General features: G+C 42.6%; 3 protein-coding genes across 4 annotated transcripts in view; all 3 read left to right on the top strand.

Annotated features, from left to right (window-relative positions):
• The first annotated feature begins 920 nt into the window (after positions 1 to 920).
• fndc10 (fibronectin type III domain containing 10) lies at positions 921 to 2341 on the top strand. The gene is made up of 2 exons (XM_056237932.1): positions 921 to 999; positions 1184 to 2341. The coding sequence occupies exon 2, from the start codon at positions 1275 to 1277 to the stop codon at positions 2043 to 2045; it is 771 nt and encodes a 256-aa protein (XP_056093907.1). The 5' UTR covers positions 921 to 999; positions 1184 to 1274; the 3' UTR covers positions 2046 to 2341.
• A 2353-nt stretch (positions 2342 to 4694) lies between these two features.
• ssu72 (SSU72 homolog, RNA polymerase II CTD phosphatase) lies at positions 4695 to 10743 on the top strand. The gene is made up of 5 exons (XM_056237945.1): positions 4695 to 4891; positions 5748 to 5891; positions 8556 to 8695; positions 8765 to 8883; positions 10245 to 10743. Exons 1-5 carry the CDS (start codon positions 4812 to 4814, stop codon positions 10344 to 10346), a joined length of 585 nt encoding a protein of 194 aa, XP_056093920.1. The 5' UTR covers positions 4695 to 4811; the 3' UTR covers positions 10347 to 10743.
• Positions 10744 to 19288: 8545 nt separating this feature from the next.
• The window catches only part of tmem240b (transmembrane protein 240b), a 5788-nt gene continuing 2576 nt past the window's right edge, over positions 19289 to 22500 (top strand). The window contains exons 1-3 of one of the 2 annotated variants that reach the window (XM_056237930.1): positions 19289 to 19814; positions 19987 to 20093; positions 21878 to 22071. In XM_056237930.1, coding sequence (XP_056093905.1) covers positions 19773 to 19814; positions 19987 to 20093; positions 21878 to 22071 — 343 coding nt within the window. In that variant the 5' untranslated portion in view covers positions 19289 to 19772. Of the gene's footprint in view, positions 19902 to 19986; positions 20094 to 21877; positions 22072 to 22500 lie in introns of both variants that reach the window. The other variant, XM_056237931.1, reaches the window with a different exon arrangement.

Raw genomic sequence — 22500 nt, 5'->3', positions numbered from 1 at the left:
AAAAAGTCAGAGTTGTTGTGAGATAAAAAGTTGCAATTATCTTTTAAATCATTCCATGGCGAAAACAAGCTTCCATATGCTTAATTATGCTCTTTATGTATGGTGATGATTCAACATTTTGACAAGTTTTACTGCTGATGAACACTAGATGGCGTCAGATACAGAGAATAAGGAGAAAAACTATAAACTATCATTAAATACACAAACTGTGCTCGTGAGGTTTTCTCACACAGAAGTACAGAATCTTTCTTATAATTAATCACAACAACCAGTCACGTGTTAGGGTGGGTTTATTTATTTTTTATGAACACGTGATGGCCCGCCTGTTGAAACCTGCTATCATATTTTCACGTATTTTCAGTAGAACAATGAAATGCAAAATTCATGGAACACACAACAAATCAAACCATCAGTTGTTTATTTGCTTCTTCTACTCCAACATCTTTGTGCTTAAAAACCTGAAATAACCCTTCATGTATAAAAACAACATTAGTGCACTGCAGATTCATTAAACATTCTTTAAAAAAAAATCAGTAGATATTTCCTAACGCGTTGGTTAATTTAATTTATTATAATGATTAATATAGAGCATATTTCTAAAAGTATACGTATTTTTTTAGAATCGTTGATGATTTTTTATTATTAACAAGCATAGACCAATGACATACACAAAAGAAGCCTACACATAAAGGGGAGAAAACAAAAAACAACAAAAACAGAGGGAAAAAACAGCAAACCATATAGATGTATATAATACTGAATATGATATTCCAGTGTAATAATATTGATTATATTTTTCTGATGATGTTGTGGGGGAGAAAAGATATAAATTCACTGAGTGATTAATAGATATCGAGACAAAGAAATCGTCTGGTTTCTGACAGATAAAGTGAGAATGAACGAAAGAGGAAGTATGCTAATTACCACAGTGATTAACCGCGCGAGCACAGACACATGCGCGCTCTCGTCCGGCGGCTGCAGCGGAAGGTTTTCTCTGAGGTAATCTTTAAATCTCCATCTTTATTTACAACAAATCCTTATCAGTCTGCTTAATAATAATGTTAGTCGATGTTGTTTTGTTTGTCTTGTATTCAGAGATTCAGCCGTTAGTGTTTTGTTTGTTTTTTAGCGACGCACGAGTCAGTGTTTGGCGGTTAATTCTGTGTTGTTTTTTTTTTTTCAGGCGCGCGCACCGGTGTGATGGCGACCGCACGTCTCCGGTATTCTCCGCATCTGTCCATCGATTGTGAATAAATAAGCGATATAAATCAGACATGGCAGGCCATCAGGGATCAGTGTTCCTCCGCTACTCCTTCCCGGTTCTGCTGCTTCTAAGCAGAGCTTTACCGAACCGGACCAGCAGCATCCGTGATGCCCAATACAGTAATAATGACACCAATAAAGACTCCAAGCGGATACCAAAGCTACAGGACAACAGCACTACTGTAAGATGGTGGCGTGTTTTGGGTGAAGTGGGGCCGCTGTGTGCATACCGCATTCTTGAGGAAGGTGACCCGGGGCGTTTGTGTTTCCGGTATACGCGACCGGACTTCCGGTGCACCGGCGCTACCTGTCGACAGGTGAGCTCACCTGACCGGCAGCTAACGGCGAATATCCTGTCCAACGGAAGTGTGTTCGTTCAGTGGACGGCTCAGGCTAGCCCCGCTCACGGGCCTGCGGGCGGCTTCCGGCTCAGTTGCTGGTGGAACGGCAGCTACACGCAGTTCGAATGCGCCGGCGTGCATTTAGGCAGCAGCTGCCGCGATTATTTACTCACCGAGCTGCACGCTAACGTGCCGTATCGCCTCTGCGTGCGGCCCTACGCCCTCGACCGGGCCGAAGCCTGCGTGGAGTTCAGCCTCGAGCCCAGCGGGATGCAGGACATCGTTATCGCCATGACAACAGTGGGCGGAGCCATCTGTGTGATGCTGGTCATCATTTGCCTGCTGGTGGCGTACATCACCGAAAATATCATGAACCCGACGGCACAGCACACGCTCACGGCGCAGCACTCGCACAGATCGCACCTGCACACACACCTGTGAAGAGAAACATCGTTATCGTCGTCGCGCAAACACACACCTTACAGCTCAGGATCGGAAACGAAGTGCAGAATTCATGTAGAAAGAGACGCAGTTCCACAGAGCTCTACTTACACACAGGCTGTGTTCGGAATGGAGGACTTACCTACTATTGACTGAGTAATGTGCGGTATACACCGCTAACTGTGTACGTTTATTCTTAAATAGTACGCAATAGTACACCGTCCACCCAGCTAATAAATTTATGTCCAAAAAAAGGTTGTGGGAACAGTGATCTGCAACGTTTCTAATGTGTTAAAAGGTTACGATAATGTAAGTATAATAACGTTTACTTGTAAAATTCGTTAACATTAAGCAAATATCAAAAATATCATAACGATGTTCCAAAAATGTCATTCTAAGGATGTTTTCTCTCAACGTTATGAGAACGTTCATCAAGTACAAATATCATAACGATGTTCCTAAAATATCATTATCGGAACGTTTTCTCTCAGCGCTATGAGAATGTTCATCAAGTAAAAACAACAACATCAACATAAAAAAAAAACTAAGAACGTTGTACTTCAACATGTACGTAACCTTCACCAAACGTTATTTTGCATGTTTTAGTGTAATTTAAAAATTTGCCAGTTCAATCAAATAATGAGTTGAGAAAGAAATGTTAAAGTTCACAACTCAAATTGTGCGGTGAAGTCAAACGCAGTGCATTTTGGGTTAGAAATAATGCTGTTCCGAACATAGCCACACTATACGACAAGCTTTTTTCCTGTGTTTATGTGTGTTTTCATCTATAGTCTCGTTTAATAATCGCGTTTACCAAAAAACTGTGCACTCACTGATATTTAGACGGATAGCTATCAATATTTGTTTTAGAAATGCAAGTCAATAAGTGGGTAACTGCATATGATGGCTTTGTGTGCGGTAATAATGAAGTTTAAGTGATTGACTGTAGTGGAAGAAAAGCTGTAGTTTTGTACTCTAATGTTCCCAATAATAATTTACAGTATGCCTTAACTTTACACAACTCTTTAATTCTGAGTTAGTGATGTGAGTTTGTAATGTTCACGAAACAAGGACTGGCTGAACAGCCGTTTCAATACTGTGCTTTCTCTCTGTAATACAAAACTTTTGTGTCAATAAATGAGGGGTGAATTTAATAAACAGTTTTATTGTTTTTTTTAATTTCCCAAAATAAACAAACTGATATACACAAATTACACTGTCATTATCCACTTGCAAAAGGAAGTTTTGAAAAATGAAGAAATTTCTGTTTAGAGAAACCTTAAACCATGTTAGTTTTGGAACAGCTCTCTCACAGTGAGATTCTGGTGTGACGTCTATGATTTATCAAATGTTGTGTGAATCCTAACTTTAAATTTATATATAGAAATGTAAATTTTGGTTTTCATGAATGTGAAAATAAAAGTGATATTTATTTTATAAACCTTATTTTTCTGTTAGCTAAATGTCACATTCACAAATGTAAATTTTCTAAATGCAATCCTCCTTTTTAAAAATGTACACTTGAAATGAAAATGTATTTTGATTCTATTGAGTTCTCTAAAAACTAAAAACGCTGGCTGTGTTTAAGGACTTGGCCTGGAGTATTGCGTTATGTTATGACAATGACGATAATTGTTGTTAATGTTTTTTTTCTTTCTTCATTTCTTCAAGTATTTAATAAAAATAAAAAATAAAATACTATTTTTGTTTTTGGGGAAAAAAGACCTGAAAGGAGCGTTTTCGTGTCCGCGAGATATTCGTCATCTCATTTTGATAGAGACAGAGCGACGCGTCATAATCTGAAGCCACGCCCACCGGGAAAACAATCCAACCGTCTCCATTGACTTTGCATTGCGAAACTGCATCCTTGTCATTTCTGACTTATAACAAAAAAACAAAACAATGTCTAAAAGCTGCTATGACTAGGTGTACAGCAAACAAGCTAAAAAAAAAACAGAAATAAGTTTTCATAAGCTGTCGATCCCAAAAAACGAGCGTTTAAGGACACAAAAGTGGAGACCGGCTGGAACGGTAAACTGTGGGATCCTGACACTCAGTATGCACTAAAAATACACTACGTGTGCAGTAAACATAGTCACTGGTAAGTCAAATAATATCCAAATGTCAGTTTTTTATATTTCTGTAAACTAGCCTATCCTGTCGCCGAGTTAGTTCTCAGTAACATGACACGTTGAGCTCTGTCTCACTGCTGTATTCAGTTTTGACCCTTGAAGGGTTAATTCATCCAAAAATGTAAATTCTGTCATTAATTACTTGCCCTCATGTCGTTCACAGTCTATGCTTTCAAGCCTCAGAAATCCATGACCCCAGAGATTTAACCCCATTTTAATGAAGTGACGTGGGAGTTTTTTCCACTTTGTATCCTTAAACGCTATAAAAACTTATATCTGGGTTGTTTAACTTGTTTGCTGGACACCTTGTCACAAAGCAGCTTTTAGACATTGTTTTGTTTATTGTTATAGGAGGCAGCTTCACACAATACAGAGTCAATGGAGACGTTTGGATTGGTCCCCCCCCCCCCCCCCCCCCCTCCAATGGGCGTGGCCTAAATGCGCCCTGTCTCTATTGGCTTTCGTGAGGCTCCGCCCACTTCCCCTCCCCCTATTGTGACGCATGCCTGACAGCTGCGCAGCTCCTCCGCCATTTTCTTCCCCTCAGTGGACCCGAGTAGAGCTGTCGAACCGAGCTCTCGTTCCGAAGCGTTCCCCTCAAACCCGTTATACTCTCACCGGGCTTTAGATCGCGATGCCGGCCCACCCGTTGCGTGTCGCGGTCGTGTGCTCCAGCAACCAGAACCGCAGCATGGAAGCGCACAACATCCTGAGGTAACAACGAGAAAAAACCAGCCGAACCCAGCCGAACTTGAGCCGGTTTCTTCATTATTTTGTCATTTTGTATTTTCACACGGTCCAAAAGCGGATCGGAATCGAACCGGGCCAGTCAGATCGCGAGAAACGAACCGAGGGGGCTCGAGAGGATCATTACATAAACATATTTCACATTTACGCTAGTTTTTTTTTTTTTTTTTTTTTTTTTACAGAAAGAAACGCGTCGAGCAACACGGAAGCAGATGAAGATCGTCTAAAAGAGTACAATTAAAAAAAAACGTTAAAACATAACGTTCTATAATAAAGTAGTCAGACCAACTAAATTATATAAGACTTAATTTTTATATTTGTAATAATGGTTCCCTCACAAAAACGCAGTACCCTGGTGGTACATCAGATTGTAATACCATGGTACTACTGATCCATTTCCACATTTATATACCATGGTAATTTGTGGTATTTCAAATAATAATAACACAGTACATGTCCTAAATCAATGCTAGCTTTTTGTTAGCCAGATAAAATTAGATAAATCTCAGGTGAGTAGTGCTATATTCAGGGGCTGGTTGTAAACGGCTTAAGACTAATTAAAAAAACAAAACCTAGTCATCTAAATTTATTCAAGACTGGTCATAATTTTTTTTAAGTCAGTTACTTAAGGGTAGATTTCCTATTCAAATTAGACCAAAGACGAATTAGCGACACGATCTAGGCTAGTTGACGCTAGGTTTATCCAGGTGAGGTAAGTCTCCTCCGTTTGAACAGGTGTTCTCACGTGTGTGTGTGTGTGTGTGTGTGTGTGTGCTGTTCTGCTCTCCTGTGGTTTCTCACTGTCTCTCTGTTATTCCTACAGCAAGCGAGGGTTCGATGTGCGCTCCTTCGGCACAGGAACCCACGTGAAACTCCCGGGACCCGCTCCGGACAAACCCAACATTTATGACTTCAAAACCACTTATGAGCAGATGTACAGCGACCTGGTCCGTAAAGACAAGGAACTGTATCCCTAGCACACACACCTGACACACACCTGACAGGAAGATCCATCATCGCAACATTGACCCAGCTTAACATGACTCAGGGTTAAAAGAGTCCACTGTGGGCGCCAGTATAGTTATGATTATTGAACGGCCCTTTATCTTAGGAACTCCAATATAATGCATGGGTTAAAGCGCAAGAACCTCTGTCCTGTTTTAACTGATAAGTGACTTCTCTCCTGAACTCCATGTGAAATATAATCCTCACACTTATCCAGTGACGTGCCTTTGATCAGTCCCTGGGAACCGAACCCGTGACTCTTGAAGGGACATTACAGGTACAGTTCATCATTCACTCGCTCCACAGCTCTGCGTCTGTCCGTCTGTGGAACATTAAAGGGATAGTTCGGCCAAAAATGATATTTAACCCATGCATTACTCGCCCTCAAGCCGTTCGAGATGCATATGTCAATCTTGTTTCAGACGAACACATTTTCAGTTATTTTAGAAAATGTCTTAGACCCTTTAGTGGATATAATGTGAAGCAATGGGGTCCACCTCCTTCAAGTCCCAAAATGTGCATACATCCTTCACAAAAGTAATCCATCCGGCTCCAGGGGGATAAACGAAGGCCTTCTGAGGGTAATCCGTGCGGTTTTGTCGTAAAAATATACATATTTAAAACTTTATAAATGAAAATATCTGACTTCACGACGGTTCCTACGCTACGTCCTTCCTCGTACGCCGACTTCCATTACCCGTGAACGCGCGTCGATCGTTGCCGGAAGTCAAATATTTTCATTTAGAAAGTTTTAAATATGTATATTTTTACGACAAAACCGCACGGATTACCCTCAGAAGGCCTTCGTTTATCCCCCTGGAGCCGGATGGATTACTTTTGTGAAGTATATATGCACATTTTGGGACTTGAAGGAGGTGGACCCCATTGCTTCACATTATATCCACTGAAGGGTCTAAGACATTTTCTAAAATAACTGAAAATGTGTTCGTCTGAAACAAGATTGACATATGCATCTCGAACGGCTTGAGGGTGAGTAATGCATGGGTTAAATATCATTTTTGGCCGAACTATCCCTTTAATACGGTATTCTGAAGAACGCCAATGGGGTCCAAGGTTCCCAACATTCCTCAAAGCATCTCCTTTAGTGTTCTCCAGAAGAAGTGAGTCGCGAGACGTGGAGCGACGCGAGTAAAGCAACACTCTTAAAGGGTTAATTCACCCAGACATGTCAGTTCTGTCATTAATCCCTCATGGCGTTCAGTCTACCATGTGACTCAGTGATTTCACCCCAGTTTGCGCAAAAAAACAATATACCACTTTTTATTTTATTTTTACTAAAAATGAATCTGCCGCTCGTTCACGAGAGCATCATGACCCGTGTGTTGTTGACGCCAGCAGATGATGCGTGAACGTGTGTTTGAGTTATATTTTGTAAATAAAGTGTTTGCACACGCGCCGCTTCATGAACCGAGGCTAAACCACTGGAGTCCGTCTCACGAGGTCTATCTCTAGAGCTTCCTTAGCTTTCAATGGAGGGACAGAAAGCTCTTCAATTTCATCAAAAAGATCTTTAATTTGTGTTCCTAAGAAAGTCTCACGGGTTTAAAACGACACGAGTGATTGACAGAACTGACATGTCTGGGTGAATTAACCCTTTAAGGGTCTTCCTTTACTCGCGTCGCAACGTCTCGGCGACACCCTTCCTTCTGGAGAACACTAAAGGAGAGACTTTGAGGAATGTTGGGAACCACACATTGGACCCCATTGGCGTTCTTCAGAATACCGTGATTTAATGTTCCACAGAAGGACATGGATGATGATATTTGGGTGAACTGTACCTTTAAATCCACCTATTTGTATTGCACACAGGAAAATGCCTCCCAATTCATTGCCAGAGATGGCGCGAGTTCACCTCACACGTGTAGTACAGTGCACGTCCTCTGGGGTCATTACTGGCGCTCTACTCATCATTCACAGTGATGAGCTGGTGGTTCATTGGCTTCACATGAAAGCACACACAGATTTATTCCTCTGGCGTGTCACTGGAAGCTGTTCGATGATCCCGGCGACGTGTTTAAGAACAGATTAAAACTGAACCACAGGATTCACGTGAAGTCGGATAAAATGGCCGAACAAGCTCAAGATTTGCTTTTTTATTTTTTTTGATAAACCATATTTGCAGAAATAAGAATTTTCCTGAAACTGGATTTGCACTAAAAAAATGAGGTATAAAATAACTAGCTAACTAACTGAATAACTATCAGTTTACTTTTATAGTGGATTCTCTAGACTTCAGGAAGAGTAGCAGTGCAAACATAACCTTTTTCTTTTTTTTTGAGCGTTTACATGAATGACGACTTATTTATTTAGTTTTCCTGATATCATTTCTGTTTGAACACCAGTTATGAATGCTTATCTACATTCTGTCCCTCACATTGTTTTATTCACACAATAAAATTAAGTTGATTCCTCCCGTTTTGAAATGAATTTGTTAAGAATAATATGTAAGTGTTTGTACAGTGGCACAGAAGGGATTGCACAGGTTGACCAGCAGATGGCGCTAGTGAGCAAGTGTCCACTGTTTTAACCCTTTGTGAGCAGTTTGATGTGATGTGAGAGTGTTTGTGTCTCTGTTGTGTCTTCCTTGACCGCTGATCCTCCTCAGATACACACAGAATGGCATCTTACACATGTTAGACCGCAACAAGCGCATTAAGTCGCGCCCCGAACGCTTCCAGAGCTGCAAAGACCAGTTTGACCTGGTGATCACCTGTGAGGAGCGCGTGTACGACCAGGTGCTGGAGGGTGAGGAGCACGTCTGCTGTTGAGATACGCACCGGCTCGAGCCGCACAATAACCCCTCGTCTCTTTCAGACCTGAACTCGCGCGAGCAGGAGACCTTCCAGCCGGTGCACGTCATCAACGTGGACATCCAGGACAACCACGAGGAGGCCACGCTGGGAGCCTTCCTCATCTGTGAGCTCTGCCAGTGTGTGAGTAGCGTCCAGGCCGTAACCTGAGCTCGCACAACCATCCTCAATATAACCGTTCACAACACCGCTGTGACCATAACAGCACAGAAGCAATATCGTTGCAATCATCTTCAGAACGTTTTTTTTTAAGCTGATGAACAATAAAAACATTGACAGCCAATCAGAGTCCATCCTGCTTTAAAGAGCTCGAGCGGTTAGAGCGGCAGACGACAAAACTGCAGCGCTTATAATAAACGGTGATATCCCTCAGTGTGGACGCTGATATAGTTATCGTTACAGTTATCGTCCGCTGGTGTGAACACTAATATAGTTATCGTTATAGTTATCGTCCGCTGGTGTGAACACTAATATAGTTATCGTTACAGTTATCGTCCGCTGGTGTGAACACTAATATAGTTATCGTTATAGTTATGGTCCGCTGGTGTGAACACTAATATAGTTATCGTTACAGTTATGGTCCGCTGGTGTGAACACTAATATAGTTATCGTTACAGTTATCGTCCGCTGGTGTGAACACTAATATAGTTATCGTTATAGTTATGGTCCGCTGGTGTGGACACTAATATAGTTATCGTTACAGTTATCGTCCGCTGGTGTGAACACTAATATAGTTATCGTTATAGTTATCGTCCGCTGGTGTGAACACTAATATAGTTATCGCTATAGTTATCGTCCGCTGGTGTGAACACTAATATAGTTATCGTTATAGTTATCGTCCGCTGGTGTGAACACTAATATAATCGCTATAGTTATCGTCCACTAGTGTGAACACTAATATAGTTATCGTTATAGTTATCGTCCGCTGGTGTGAACACTTATATAGTTATCGTTATAGTTATCGTCCGCTGGTGTAAACACTAATATAGTTATCGCTATAGTTATCGTCCGCTGGTATGAACACTAATATAGTTATCGCTATAGTTATCGTCCGCTGGTGTGAACACTAATATAGTTATCGTTATAGTTATCGTCCGCTGGTGTGAACACTAATATAGTTATCGCTATAGTTATCGTCCACTGGTGTGAACACTAATATAGTTATCGTTATAGTTATCGTCCGCTGGTGTGAACACTAATATAGTTATCGTTATAGTTATCGTCCACTGGTGTGAACATTAATATAGTTATCGTTATACTTATCCGCTGGTGTGAACGCTAATATAGTTATCGCTATAGTTATCGTCCGCTAGTGTGAACACTAATATAGTTATCGTTATAGTTATCGTCCGCTGGTGTGAACACTGAGATCGCACACATGCGTTCAGCTCGTATGCTAATGTTGGTGCGTTCAGCTCGTATGCTAATGTTGGTGCGTTCAGCTTGTATGCTAATGTCGAATAACCCCGTGTCTCCTGTGTCAGATCCAGCACACCGACGACATGGAGAACGAGATCGACGAGCTTCTGCAGGAGTTCGAGGACAAGAGCCACCGGCCGTTCCTGCACACCGTCTGCTTCTACTGACCGCTCGCGGAGATCGGCCTCGCTCGTCTGTTTACCGCCAACACACACCTCAGTCCTGACCGAGAGCAGCACACACATGCGCCAGCCGGGAGTGTGTGCCTGCGCTGGAACGGACACCGCATCGGATCACGTTTAAAGATGTTTATTTAGAGGATGTAACGTTTAATAACTCTGGCCGACGGGACGTGATATACTTTGAGTTTCTCATGAATTTCTTTCCTCGTTATTTAAACATGGGATTTGATACCTATATTGAGTATATTTTGTTTGTTTTTTTCTTTAATTTTGTAAATGAAAGGATGATTGTGTAATCGTACCTGAAGCAGCCCAGAGTGCCTGAAATGATTCTTGTAAATATTGCGCTATGAATGAATGAATAAAGCGTTGATGAATCTCAGAGTTTGTGTCTCCAGGAAAGCGATATCAGTGTTAAACATGTCTTAGCCATAAACAACATTTCAGTTCTTAGCATGTTGAAGTTTTCAAAAATGAGTATTTTGATCCACCACATCTCCTCTGTTCCCAAGCATTTCCATGATAATACAACATGTACTAAAATGATGGCCAGTATTTAATGTTCACAATCATTAATATGTTTACAGTTGCTAAATTCATATAGTTCTTTGTATGTGTGATAGTTTATTCCCTGTTGTTATTCATTCAGGCAGTAAGTCATTCGTCTATTGTAAGGACCCGACGGTGCTTAGGACCCTGATGCTGACGCGATTTAGTGGGAAGTACGAGCGCTATTGTTATTATAAGCGCAGAGCGGACCTGACGCGATGATAACACCAGTTCATCCGCGATTTAATAATGACTAATCACATGTGTGCGTGCATCAAAGAGTAAGTTAATCTTGCATCATTATACCGTGTTTTTACACTGTGAGAGTGCGTAAATTTGTCGTTAAAGATGTGATTATCACATAGGCTATGCAGTAGCACACGTGTCTGTAAGCTAATCATATTGTACGATCGCTGAATAGACAAATTTCCAGTGTTAATGTCATACGAAATACGTATTGTATTCATTTGCATATTGATGTTTATCATTGTGTATATTTATACTTTCTTTATTGTTGTTTCTCTTTCTAGAACCACACTTAATTAAATTATGTTCATGTTTGAAATGGGTGGTCTGTGAGTGGTGTGTGCATCTGGCTCCTCCTAAACGGACATCCTTTATTGTTCTGATCGGACAATCTTTGGTGGTTGCCACCGGGTATTAATTAGCCCTAAGAGCATAATAATTCTTTAATTCTTTATATGGTCCTTCGAGCCGCATAATTAATTCTTTAATTCTTTATATGGTCCTTCGAGCCGGATTGGGCAACTTCTGAATTAACATAATGTCCATACATAGTGAGGAGAATAGTGATGCTACAGTTCGCTCCCGTCGCCGAACGCAAATGCCAAAGTACCTCGACGACTATGAGGTGAATTATGTGCCAGAGCACCGATCATCGCACACACCCCCAGACCACTCCAACGAAGGAGAACAGCTAATAGGGGCTACAGGAGGTCCATTACAACCTCGCAACACACTTGTTACTGACATTGATCATGTTTCTGCCAACGAGGGAAATCCACACTTCTCTCCTGAAGTACTGCAGATGCGGCTGAAGGATCTGGACGAGGGAAATCCACACTTCTCTGCTGAAGTACTGCAGATGCGGCTGAAGGATCTGGAAGAGGAGAACCGTAAACTCAGACATGACCTCAGAGAGCACTCCGCAGCTCACTCTCCAAGACCAGTGTCTCCATCTCAACTATTTCTTTTGCCCAGACATTCAACATGTAATAGGGAGGAACGAGTCTCTACTTCACTGTCACGCTCCAGAGTAACGTCAACAAGAGATCAAAGAGATCAACGTTATGAGAGAGATAAGTCAGTGAAACACAGTGAGGATAAGTTGCACTCAGAACGTCAACAGGACAGAATAGATGAGATTATCCACAAGCTGCAGAGGATGAAGGCGAGTTCCAATCCATCCAGACCGTCTTCGCCATCGCCAGAACGCGCATCAACAGCCCAGAGGGCTGAGCGTGCTGACGAACACTATTACAGCCCCTCCAGGCAACAGAGAACATTCGTGTCTTATCGTCCCTCATTGCCACACAGTCAAGAGAACACTTATCGTGGTCCAACCCCTACCATTCCTAACTTCACTAAAGAGGATCCACGGGAGTTCGCCAGGTTGAAGGTAGCTCTTGACAATCTCCTGCCCGCCGACGCTACAGAGCGCTTTAAGTTCCAGATATTGATGGACCACTTGAAGCTTGAGGAAGCATTGCTCATTGCTGACTCTTACAGTAACAGCAGGTACCCTTACAGTCATACCATGCAGGCTCTAACAGAACTCTATGGACAACCCCATCAACTTGCACTTCAACGCATTGCTGTCCTGATGGATGGACCCAGCATAAGAAGTGGTGATACCAGAGCATTTAGGCTTTTCGCACTAAAGGTACGGGCCCTGGTTGGAATGCTGGATCAGTTGGGAAGTCCTGGACATACAGAACTGACTTGTGGGTCTCATGTTACCCGACTCCTCGCTAAATTACCTCACGATCTCCGAGCAAACTTTAAGAGGTATGTCAATCCACTCAAGACACCTATCCCTACTTTGTTTGAGTTTGCAGAATGGTTGGAGTATGAGATGAGGGTGCAAGAGGACGGTACCCAGTTCAGTGTTGACGTAGGCAGAGAGAGGCAGAGTTTCCGCAAAGACCAGCAAAGAGTACCCAAAGTATTTAACAAGTCTACTGCCATCTTCCATGGAAGCGAGCAAAAGCCAGTTGCCAAAGATGAATCGATTCACAGAAATGCAGTTCATGAGGTGAGATCACAAGAGAAACCAAAGAAATACTGCCCCTTTTGTAATACAACTCAGCACTATCTCAATCAGTGTTCAAACTTCAAGCTGCTGTCCAAAGAGCAGATTGTGACCTGGATCAGGTCCAATTGTAGATGTTGGAAATGTGGGCGCGATCACCAAACAGGTCAGTGTACTCTTAAGGCGAAATGCAAGAAGTGTCAAAGGAGACATCTAGAAGTTCTGCATGAGGTTAATAGCGAAATGAGTGCTACTGCTACCAAAGGAAATGCGGAGATCACAAAGTCTACCAGCACCACAATAGAAACTTTGTACGTCGATCGACCAACTGGCAGTAAAGTGTTACTGAAATTGTGCAGAGTTATCATACGCAATGGAGACTTTTCACTCGATACATATGCATTGCTAGACGATGGTTCAGAGCGCACTATACTTCTCCATGAGGCAGCTCAGCAACTCCACCTTCACGGTAAGCCTGAAGACCTCTCTCTTCGTACAGTGCGTCAAGATATCCGCATCATCCGTGGCTCCACAGTATCATTCTCAGTGAGTCCTGTCACACAACCAGATCACAACTTTGCAATCAAAAGAGCCTTTACAGCTGAGGAGCTTGGACTAGCACCTCATTCTTACCCAATTGAAACGCTCCAAAGGAGATATCACCATCTCAGAGGCCTACCTCTGCAGTCAAGCGACCATGCCAGGCCATTACTGCTCATTGGGTCAGATTACCCACAACTGATCACCCCTGTTGAGCCAGTTCGATTGGGACCCCCAGGAGGTCCAGCAGCTGTGAAAACTCGTTTGGGATGGACACTCCAAGGTCCATCAAAGTTCCTCGAACATATCCCCCACACACAACAGTGCCTGTTCACATCAGTAAGCCTTTCGCCTAATGATTTATTCAGTCAAGTTGAGAGGTTGTGGCAGATGGACATCTTGCCCTACCGAAATGAACGGCTTGTTATAAGGTCAAAATGTGATGCAGAAGCTATGTGCATGCTGGAGGAGAAAACAACAAGGGTTGAAGTTGAAGGTGTGCAAAGATACGCTACCCCTCTCCTGTGGAAAACCAGTCTTTCACCTCTAACTGCTCCAAAGGAAGCAGTACTGCCTCAGTTGCGAAGGACTGAAAATCAGCTGGCAAAGAGCTCTGAGAAATCCCAAGTGTACAAGTCTGAAATAAACAAGCTGCTAGAAGCAGGCTATGTGAAAAAAATTCCCCAATCCACAGCTGTACAGACTCAAGGGTGGTACATTCCACACCACATGGTCCACCACAACGGAAAGAACAGGATTGTATTCAATTGTTCATTCAAATTCCAAGGCCTGAGCCTGAATGAATATCTCCTTCCTGGGCCAACTCTGGGTGCGACCTTGCTGGGAGTACTTCTCCGTTTCCGAGAGTATGCAGTAGCCATTAGCAGCGATATAAAGGGGATGTTTCATCAGGTGCGCCTCCTGTCAGAAGACCAAGCATTCTTGCGATTCCTGTGGCGAGACCTGAACACATCTATCCCACCTGATGTTTACCAATGGTCAGTGTTACCCTTTGGCACCACGTGCAGCCCATGCTGTGCAACCTTTGCTCTCCGGAAACATGTTGCCGATCACAGCCATCCAGACAGTGAGGTACGAGCATCAATAGAGCAATGTTTCTATGTTGACAATTGGTTGCAAAGTGTCCCCTCTCTTGAGACTGCTAGGAAATTAGTGGATGACATGCGACATCTGCTGGCTGATGGTGGATTTGAACTGCGCCAATGGGCTAGTAACACTCCCCAACTCCTGCAACACCTACCGCAGCAAATCAGGTCAGAGAACCATGAGCTTTGGTTTAGTTCAGACAGGGCAGACCCTCAGGAGCGTACATTGGGACTTAGGTGGCAGTGCAGATCTGACACACTTGGTTATAAACATGGCCATGTCGTAAAAACTGAGCCCACTATGCGATACATATATAGCATCCTTTCTAGTCAGTATGATCCATTGGGATTCATCACCCCATTTACTACTAGAGCTAAGATAATAGTCCAGAGGCTCTGGGATAAAAAAAGAGAATGGGATGACCCTGAACTGCCCACAGACCTCAGAAATGCATGGCTCACATGGGAAGACGAGCTTCCGCAACTTTCCAGTGTCACAATGCCTAGATGCTACACTTCAAAGGTAGATCCCTTGACCAGCTCCAGAAGTGTGCACACATTCTGCGACGCCTCCGAGCGTGCGTACGGCGCTGTAGCCTATCTCTGTACTGAAGATAACAAAGGGCAAATAGAGGTGTCATTCTTGGCAGCTAGATCACGAGTAGCTCCAAAGAAGCAGCAAACAATTCCTCGACTTGAGCTATGTGCTGCTCTAACTGGAGCACAACTGGCAGCAGTTCTGAAAAAGGAGCTCACACTAAACATCAGCAGTTTCAAATACTGGACCGATTCTACGACCGTCCTTAACTGGCTGCAATCAGACTCATGTCACTTCAAAGTGTTTGTAGGAACCAGAGTTGCAGAGATTCAAGAGTTAACTGATTCACAATCATGGTCCTATGTGCATTCACAAGACAACCCTGCTGACGACATTACTCGTGGCCTGTCACTGGCTCAGCTAGCCACACCTACCCGCTGGAAGAATGGCCCAGAATTTCTTCAGAAGCCTCCGTCGTCTTGGCCCAAATTGCCCAACCTAAAGCCAGCCGACACCTCAAAAGAACTGCGTAAACCAATATCCTTCCACCTTCTTAGAACTCAAAATGAACAGAATGCAGTCAATGCATCTCAATATGACAACTTCCAAGAGCTTATTGATGCAACAGCCAGATCCCTTCACGGGGCGGCCTGTCCTACAGACAGTGTTAATGCTGCCACGTATAAGGAAGCCGAGCTCAGAGTCATCCAAAAGTCTCAAATGGAGAGTTTTCCTGACGAATATGCTCAGCTTCAAGCAGGGAAACTCATCTCCTCAAACAGTCGTCTAAAGACATTAGCTCCTGAATTTGATTCTGACATGCAGCTGATTAGAGTGGGTGGACGACTCCGAAGGTGTCACCTGCTGAGCCCTGACATTCTCCACCCAATTGTACTAGACCCAGTTCATCCAATGACTAAGTTACTAATTCAGCAGTACGATGCACAGCTCCATCACCCTGGTACTGAACGAGTCTTTGCTGAAATCAGAAGACGCTTCTGGATCTTGAGAGGTCGTCAAGCTGTTCGATCAATCCAGCATCATTGTGCTGAATGTCAAAGGTGGCGTGGCAAGCCCAATAGCCCTAAAATGGCTGACTTACCCCCTTCCAGCTTAAGACTCTTCCAGCCAGCCTTTTACTCCACAGGCATGGACTGTTTTGGCCCATTTACCATCAAAATTGGGCGACGGAATGAAAAACGCTGGGGTATTATTTATAAATGTTTGACCACAAGGGCAGTGTACATCGATCTTCTCTCTCAAGCTGACACAGACTCTTTTCTCATGTCTCTACGTCGATTCATCGCCCGTAGGGGAAAACCTCATGAGTTGCGCTCTGATCAGGGTACAAATTTCAAAGGTGGAGATCATGAGCTCAAACAAGCCTTCAACAATATTCACCCTCAATTGCAAAAGGAACTTGCAAAGCAACAGATCAGCTTTCAGTACAATCCACCGAACTCCCCACATTTCGGAGGATCCTGGGAAAGAGAGATCAGATCTGTTAAAGCTGCATTGTACACTACCATTGGTGCTCAAACTGTCACAGAGGAAGTGCTGAGGACTGTCTTAATTGAAATTGAGGGAATTTTAAATTCAAAGCCATTGGGATATGTATCTTCGGATGTAGCTGATCCGGACCCAATAACCCCTAACTCACTCTTAATGGGCCGGCTGGACTCTGCCTTGCCTCAGGTAATTTACCCTGCATCGGAGTTGCTCAGCCGCAAACGCTGGAGACACAGCCAAGTACTGGCAGACCAGTTCTGGAGCTGTTACCTGCGTAACTACCTGCCCGGACTTCAGGCTCGCCAAAAATGGCAACAAGACAAAGACAACCTGATCGTAGGGACAGTAGTCATGATTGCTGATCCACAATTCCCCAGAGCACTCTGGCCTATCGGGACTGTGAAAGCTGTCATTGCTGGAGCCGATAATAGAGTAAGAGCCGCAGAAATTCAGGTCAAAGACAGAACCTACATCAGACCTGTTGTTAGACTGATTAAGCTCCCTCCACTCCCTGAATGAATGGGAGTACTGGCCCGAGATTCAAATCTGCAAACACATTTGGGGGCGGCTGTACTAAAATGATGGCCAGTATTTAATGTTCACAATCATTAATATGTTTACAGTTGCTAAATTCATATAGTTCTTTGTATGTGTGATAGTTTATTCCCTGTTGTTATTCATTCAGGCAGTAAGTCATTCGTCTATTGTAAGGACCCGACGGTGCTTAGGACCCTGATGCTGACGCGATTTAGTGGGAAGTACGAGCGCTATTGTTATTATAAGCGCAGAGCGGACCTGACGCGATGATAACACCAGTTCATCCGCGATTTAATAATGACTAATCACATGTGTGCGTGCATCAAAGAGTAAGTTAATCTTGCATCATTATACCGTGTTTTTACACTGTGAGAGTGCGTAAATTTGTCGTTAAAGATGTGATTATCACATAGGCTATGCAGTAGCACACGTGTCTGTAAGCTAATCATATTGTACGATCGCTGAATAGACAAATTTCCAGTGTTAATGTCATACGAAATACGTATTGTATTCATTTGCATATTGATGTTTATCATTGTGTATATTTATACTTTCTTTATTGTTGTTTCTCTTTCTAGAACCACACTTAATTAAATTATGTTCATGTTTGAAATGGGTGGTCTGTGAGTGGTGTGTGCATCTGGCTCCTCCTAAACGGACATCCTTTATTGTTCTGATCGGACAATCTTTGGTGGTTGCCACCGGGTATTAATTAGCCCTAAGAGCATAATAATTCTTTAATTCTTTATACAACACTTAATAAAGAGGTGATTTGTTTTTCTTTTGTTTTTTTACATGGTTGTAAATATCAGTAAAGATTCACTCTCATGTGTTCAATTATTCTTTTTATTTTAGCCATTATACTCAAGGTTTTTAGTTTGTCCCTCAATTTATGGTTCACCCTTTTCTTTTTGACTACTTTCCCTTTAAACGAAAGTTGGAGAAATTACATGACATCACATAAAGCTGACATCACTTCTTCGGAGGGAAAGTGAGTGTAATCTTTCACATCTGATGTGCTCTTTAACGTCCGCACTGTTACGGGGAAAGTTGGATGAAAACTCCAGTTTAAAGGCCATGCAGTTGTTCATCAGATTACACACGTTCTCTTGTGTTTCGCAGTGGCTGATTCTAGATCAGAGGACCCACCCTGTTATATCTGACTGAACTTATGTTTCTATTCAAAGTTCTTTGGCAAATCTTTTACATATTGTTTCTTATCTAAAACCAGTTCAAACTAAAGGAATGATGTTAACTGGTTATGTGAGTGATAGGAAATCATACATCCATTCTTCATGTCACTTGTCCATTGTTATTATTTTTCCCATTCTGTCATCAGTTTGTCTATCCTGTTAAGCAATTTAGGTTTTTTTTAACAATAATTTCATAAAACCAGCAAAAAACTTTTCTGACAATTACAATTTTCTGGAAGATCAATAAAAAGAAAACAACATTTTAGGCATTTGTATCTGAAAATGAAAAAATATGCGTTAGTGAGAAAGTAAGTACAATTCGTACATAATATTTTCTGATATTTTATTAACTGGTATGCTTTTACACGAGTTGTCTAATATAATGTACACAGCCCATAAATGTCCATCATAAGTATGTGAAACTTGTTCATTTTCCATATAACAGGGTGGACATTTTTTATCCTCCATTTCATTTATTTTGCTTAATAAATGGTTCAATTTATTTACCCGAGCTTTAATGTTGTACATCACCCTATCGTGACTACACAAAAATATCTTTTAAAAACTGAGTTTAATTTTCCACATGATTGTATGATGGCAAAAAGGCACAGGTACGAGCCTTATATCGTGCGTTATTGTTGTTGACACGGGCCTTAAATGTCCAGAATACCATGGTAATACATTAAAAAACAAAGCTGTAATGTCCATGTGGTGTAAAACATGGTGTTACCACGGTATTCTCTTGGGCGTCGCGAGGCTCTGATATTCCAGATGAGCGTGACGCAAGAGTTCCTCATTAAGCTAATGGACTGATCTGAGATCTGATACAGTCCAACTCCAGATCACTTACAGATCCGATCAGCGCGTCGCGATTCTGCTCTCCTGCCCGAGGCGTCGATCGCGCGGCCGACGCGCCGCAGGTGAGACATCTGATGCTCTTCATGACGCGTCGCGAACACACGCGAGGAAGATGATGAAGAGGAAGAGGATGATGATGTGAATCTGAGGAGGATTCGCTGCTGGAATGATCTACGATGATGGTCAATGATATCTCGATCTGTGTTGTTGTTGTTGTTTGCGGAGTGCGATGAAGATGATGTTTATGTCCTGTGATGAAGATGTTCGCGATGTTTGGACTGTGATGAAGAGGATGTTTGCGGTGTGTGGATGAAGATGATGTTTATGGTGGCTGGAGCGGTTCTGGTGCTGGTAAGAAGACCTGTGTGAAGATTCTGCTGAGGAATATTACATAACTCTCTCTCTCACAGTGACTGCAGATCAACTTTATTACTAATTGTATGGTTTTCTGTGGAGAAACGTGTTGAAATGCATTTTTAAACGCTAAGCGCTGGGAAATGGCAGTAGTTTTGGTGTTTTCCAGGCCATCGTGTGTATGTCCGACATGAACGCGCTGCTGGACCGATTTCACAACTTCATCCTACCGCGCATGCGCGGACCCGAGCGCGTGTGTCACTGCACCTGCGGCAGGTAAGAAACACTTTAGTTTTATTCGCTTACTAGAGAGGCCCATAACTAGATACAAGTGAGGGGAATACAGCTTATTATTTAAATATTAAATATCAGTTTTCCGATTTATGTTGAGGCGAGTCACATTTACAGTCGCTCAGCGGAATTTCCCGGGGAAAATCCATTCATTCCAATTGGAATCCGAACGTTCGGGAGTTTGGCGGGAAAAGTTTCCCACGCAGATTTCTCTGTTGTCAGGTCACGTGATTTATGCTGCCTTCACTGCTATAGGAAATTTCCTACTTCCCACTTCTGAAGTCGTGATTACAAGCGTATCGCATTAAAGTTTTGACTTGAGAGGGTGTTCATGTTCCAGTTTTTTTAACAAGGAAACTAGTATTTACGATAATTCTGATGTAGTCGCGCGAAAGCTGCTTACAAATACTTTTACGATTGAGCAGTGCTTCATACATCGTTACGCTATTATTGACTAATAAACCCGTTTTGCCCTTGAAATTTCACTGGATTATCGCTAATGTGAGCGCACTTTCATGCTTGGATCAATTTTCTGTAACAATACAGATGTTACTTTCATTTAAGGGGCGTTTACACAACACCATTTAAAAAAAAAAAAACGGTAAACGTTTTTTTCTGCTTTTTGGTCGTTCATTTACACGAGAATGGGGTTTTGGGGTCCTGAAAACGCAAACTTTTAAAAACAGGATTCAAAGTGCGAGTTTTTGAAAACGTTATCGTCTCGGTGTAAACTATAAAAACACGAATTTATGTAAACGGTGACGTCATTCACATGTTTAGTGTTCAGTTTATAGGCACTAGTGTTTCTTTACAGTGTGACATCGCCATCTACTGGCCTGACAGCAGAATACAGCGATTTTAGTCGTTTCACGGATCCGTGTGACCGAGGATCATTTTGACAATGTTTTCGTCTGTACGAGAAAAACGCTAAGGAAAAACTTTTTCCGTTTTTAGTACATTGTTGTCGTGTAAAGGCGCCCTAATTAAGGGAAAGTGACGCCTTCGTGGTAGTCATGATGGCTATAGGGTTGTTTCTACGCTAGGCAAGATGCTAATTGTTGATTAACTTTTACAAACAAGCGTTTTATTAACAACCCAGAGAACAAGGAATGTTCTCTCAAAGTTATGAACAAACGTTCTTCCAGTAACGTTAATAGAACGTTTGTGCAAAGTTATCTGGTCTTTAATAATGTTCTCAAAATGTTATTTATACATCATTCATGGAGTGTTTTTAACTGACACATTTTAGTTAGAAGTTCATCTAACGTTTTTTAAATGTTACAACTTGTTACCATAATGTTCACATAACCAACAAAAAACATGTTAAAACATTTTTAAAAATAGACTTTCAGGAACATGGATCATGTTCTTGGATCATATTTTTGTAGAAAATGATTGCTGTTTTAGCGCTAAAAGACCTACGATAAAGACCTGTTAGTAGCTTAACTGTAAGTTACTCTATACGGTGAAAAGCTGTAATCTAATGGGACATTTCATACAATTCTACTGTAACATATTGTTAGATGGAAGTGAAACATTCGTCATCTTATAATTTACAGGGGAAAAGTAACTTGACAGTAAAAGTTTTCCATTGAAATAACCTAATGATTAAGTTTGATCCTATAGGTTGTAGGTTATAGGTTATAGGTTGATCCTCTTTGGGGAACCTATAATGGTTCTTCTATGCAGAAACACCCGTTTGCAAGCTCTGAAGGGTTTTTTACGGTGTAGGAGTGTGTTTTTAGTAGAGTTCTCTCCTCCTCGTGCAGGCATCTTGTGGAGCACGTGATCCCGTACGAGGCCTCGGTGTCCCTCGGCTCCTCGGCCGGCAGCAGCGTCAGCAAGCAGGAGCTGGATCTGGTGCTCGGGCTCCTGATGGGCTTCTGCATCAGCTGGATCCTGCTGTGGCTCGACGGAGCGCTTCACTGCGCACTGCGCTTCTGGAGGACCAGCAGAGCCTGCGGTGAGTGTGTGTGAGTGAATGAGTGAGTGTGTGTGTTGTATGGTTGAAGATCGGAGTCACGCCGGTATGGAGACGAGTCTGTTTTGGATCAGTGCCGCATGTTCAGGGATGCGTTGTGGTCGTGTCTAGGCGCAGGTCCTCCATCTTATCTGGATACGGCCCTGATCCGGCTGACTACATCATGTGTTGTGGTCGTGTCTAGGCGCAGGTCCTCCATCTGATCTGGATACGGCCCGGATCCGGCTGACTACATCATGCGTTGTGGTCGTGTCTAGGCGCAGGTCCTCCATCTTATCTGGATACGGCCCGGATCCGGCTGACTACATCATGTGTTGTGGTCGTGTCTAGGCGCAGGTCCTCCATCTGATCTGGATACGGGCCGGATCCGGCTGACTACATCATGTGTTGTGGTCGTGTCTAGGCGCAGGT

The sequence above is a fragment of the Rhinichthys klamathensis genome, unplaced genomic scaffold (genome assembly GCF_029890125.1).
Source record: "Rhinichthys klamathensis goyatoka isolate OS25496 unplaced genomic scaffold, OSU_Roscu_1.1 h1tg000504l_1, whole genome shotgun sequence".
In the NCBI taxonomy this organism is placed as follows: Eukaryota; Metazoa; Chordata; class Actinopteri; order Cypriniformes; family Leuciscidae; genus Rhinichthys; species Rhinichthys klamathensis.
The sequence above is the reverse complement of the archived record's forward strand: the minus strand, read 5'-3'. Positions and strand labels throughout refer to the sequence as shown.

Bases quoted from the DNA above. Each gene is read 5' to 3' on its own strand.
- fndc10 (XM_056237932.1), top strand. From the start codon at position 1,275: ATGGCAGGCCATCAGGGATCAGTGTTCCTCCGCTACTCCTTCCCGGTT.
- ssu72 (XM_056237945.1), top strand. From the start codon at position 4,812: ATGCCGGCCCACCCGTTGCGTGTCGCGGTCGTGTGCTCCAGCAACCAG. The intron at 4,892-5,747 runs GTAACAACGAGA...TTATTCCTACAG, and splicing joins GAAGCGCACAACATCCTGAG to CAAGCGAGGGTTCGATGTGC. The intron at 5,892-8,555 runs GTATCCCTAGCA...GATCCTCCTCAG, and splicing joins GTCCGTAAAGACAAGGAACT to ATACACACAGAATGGCATCT.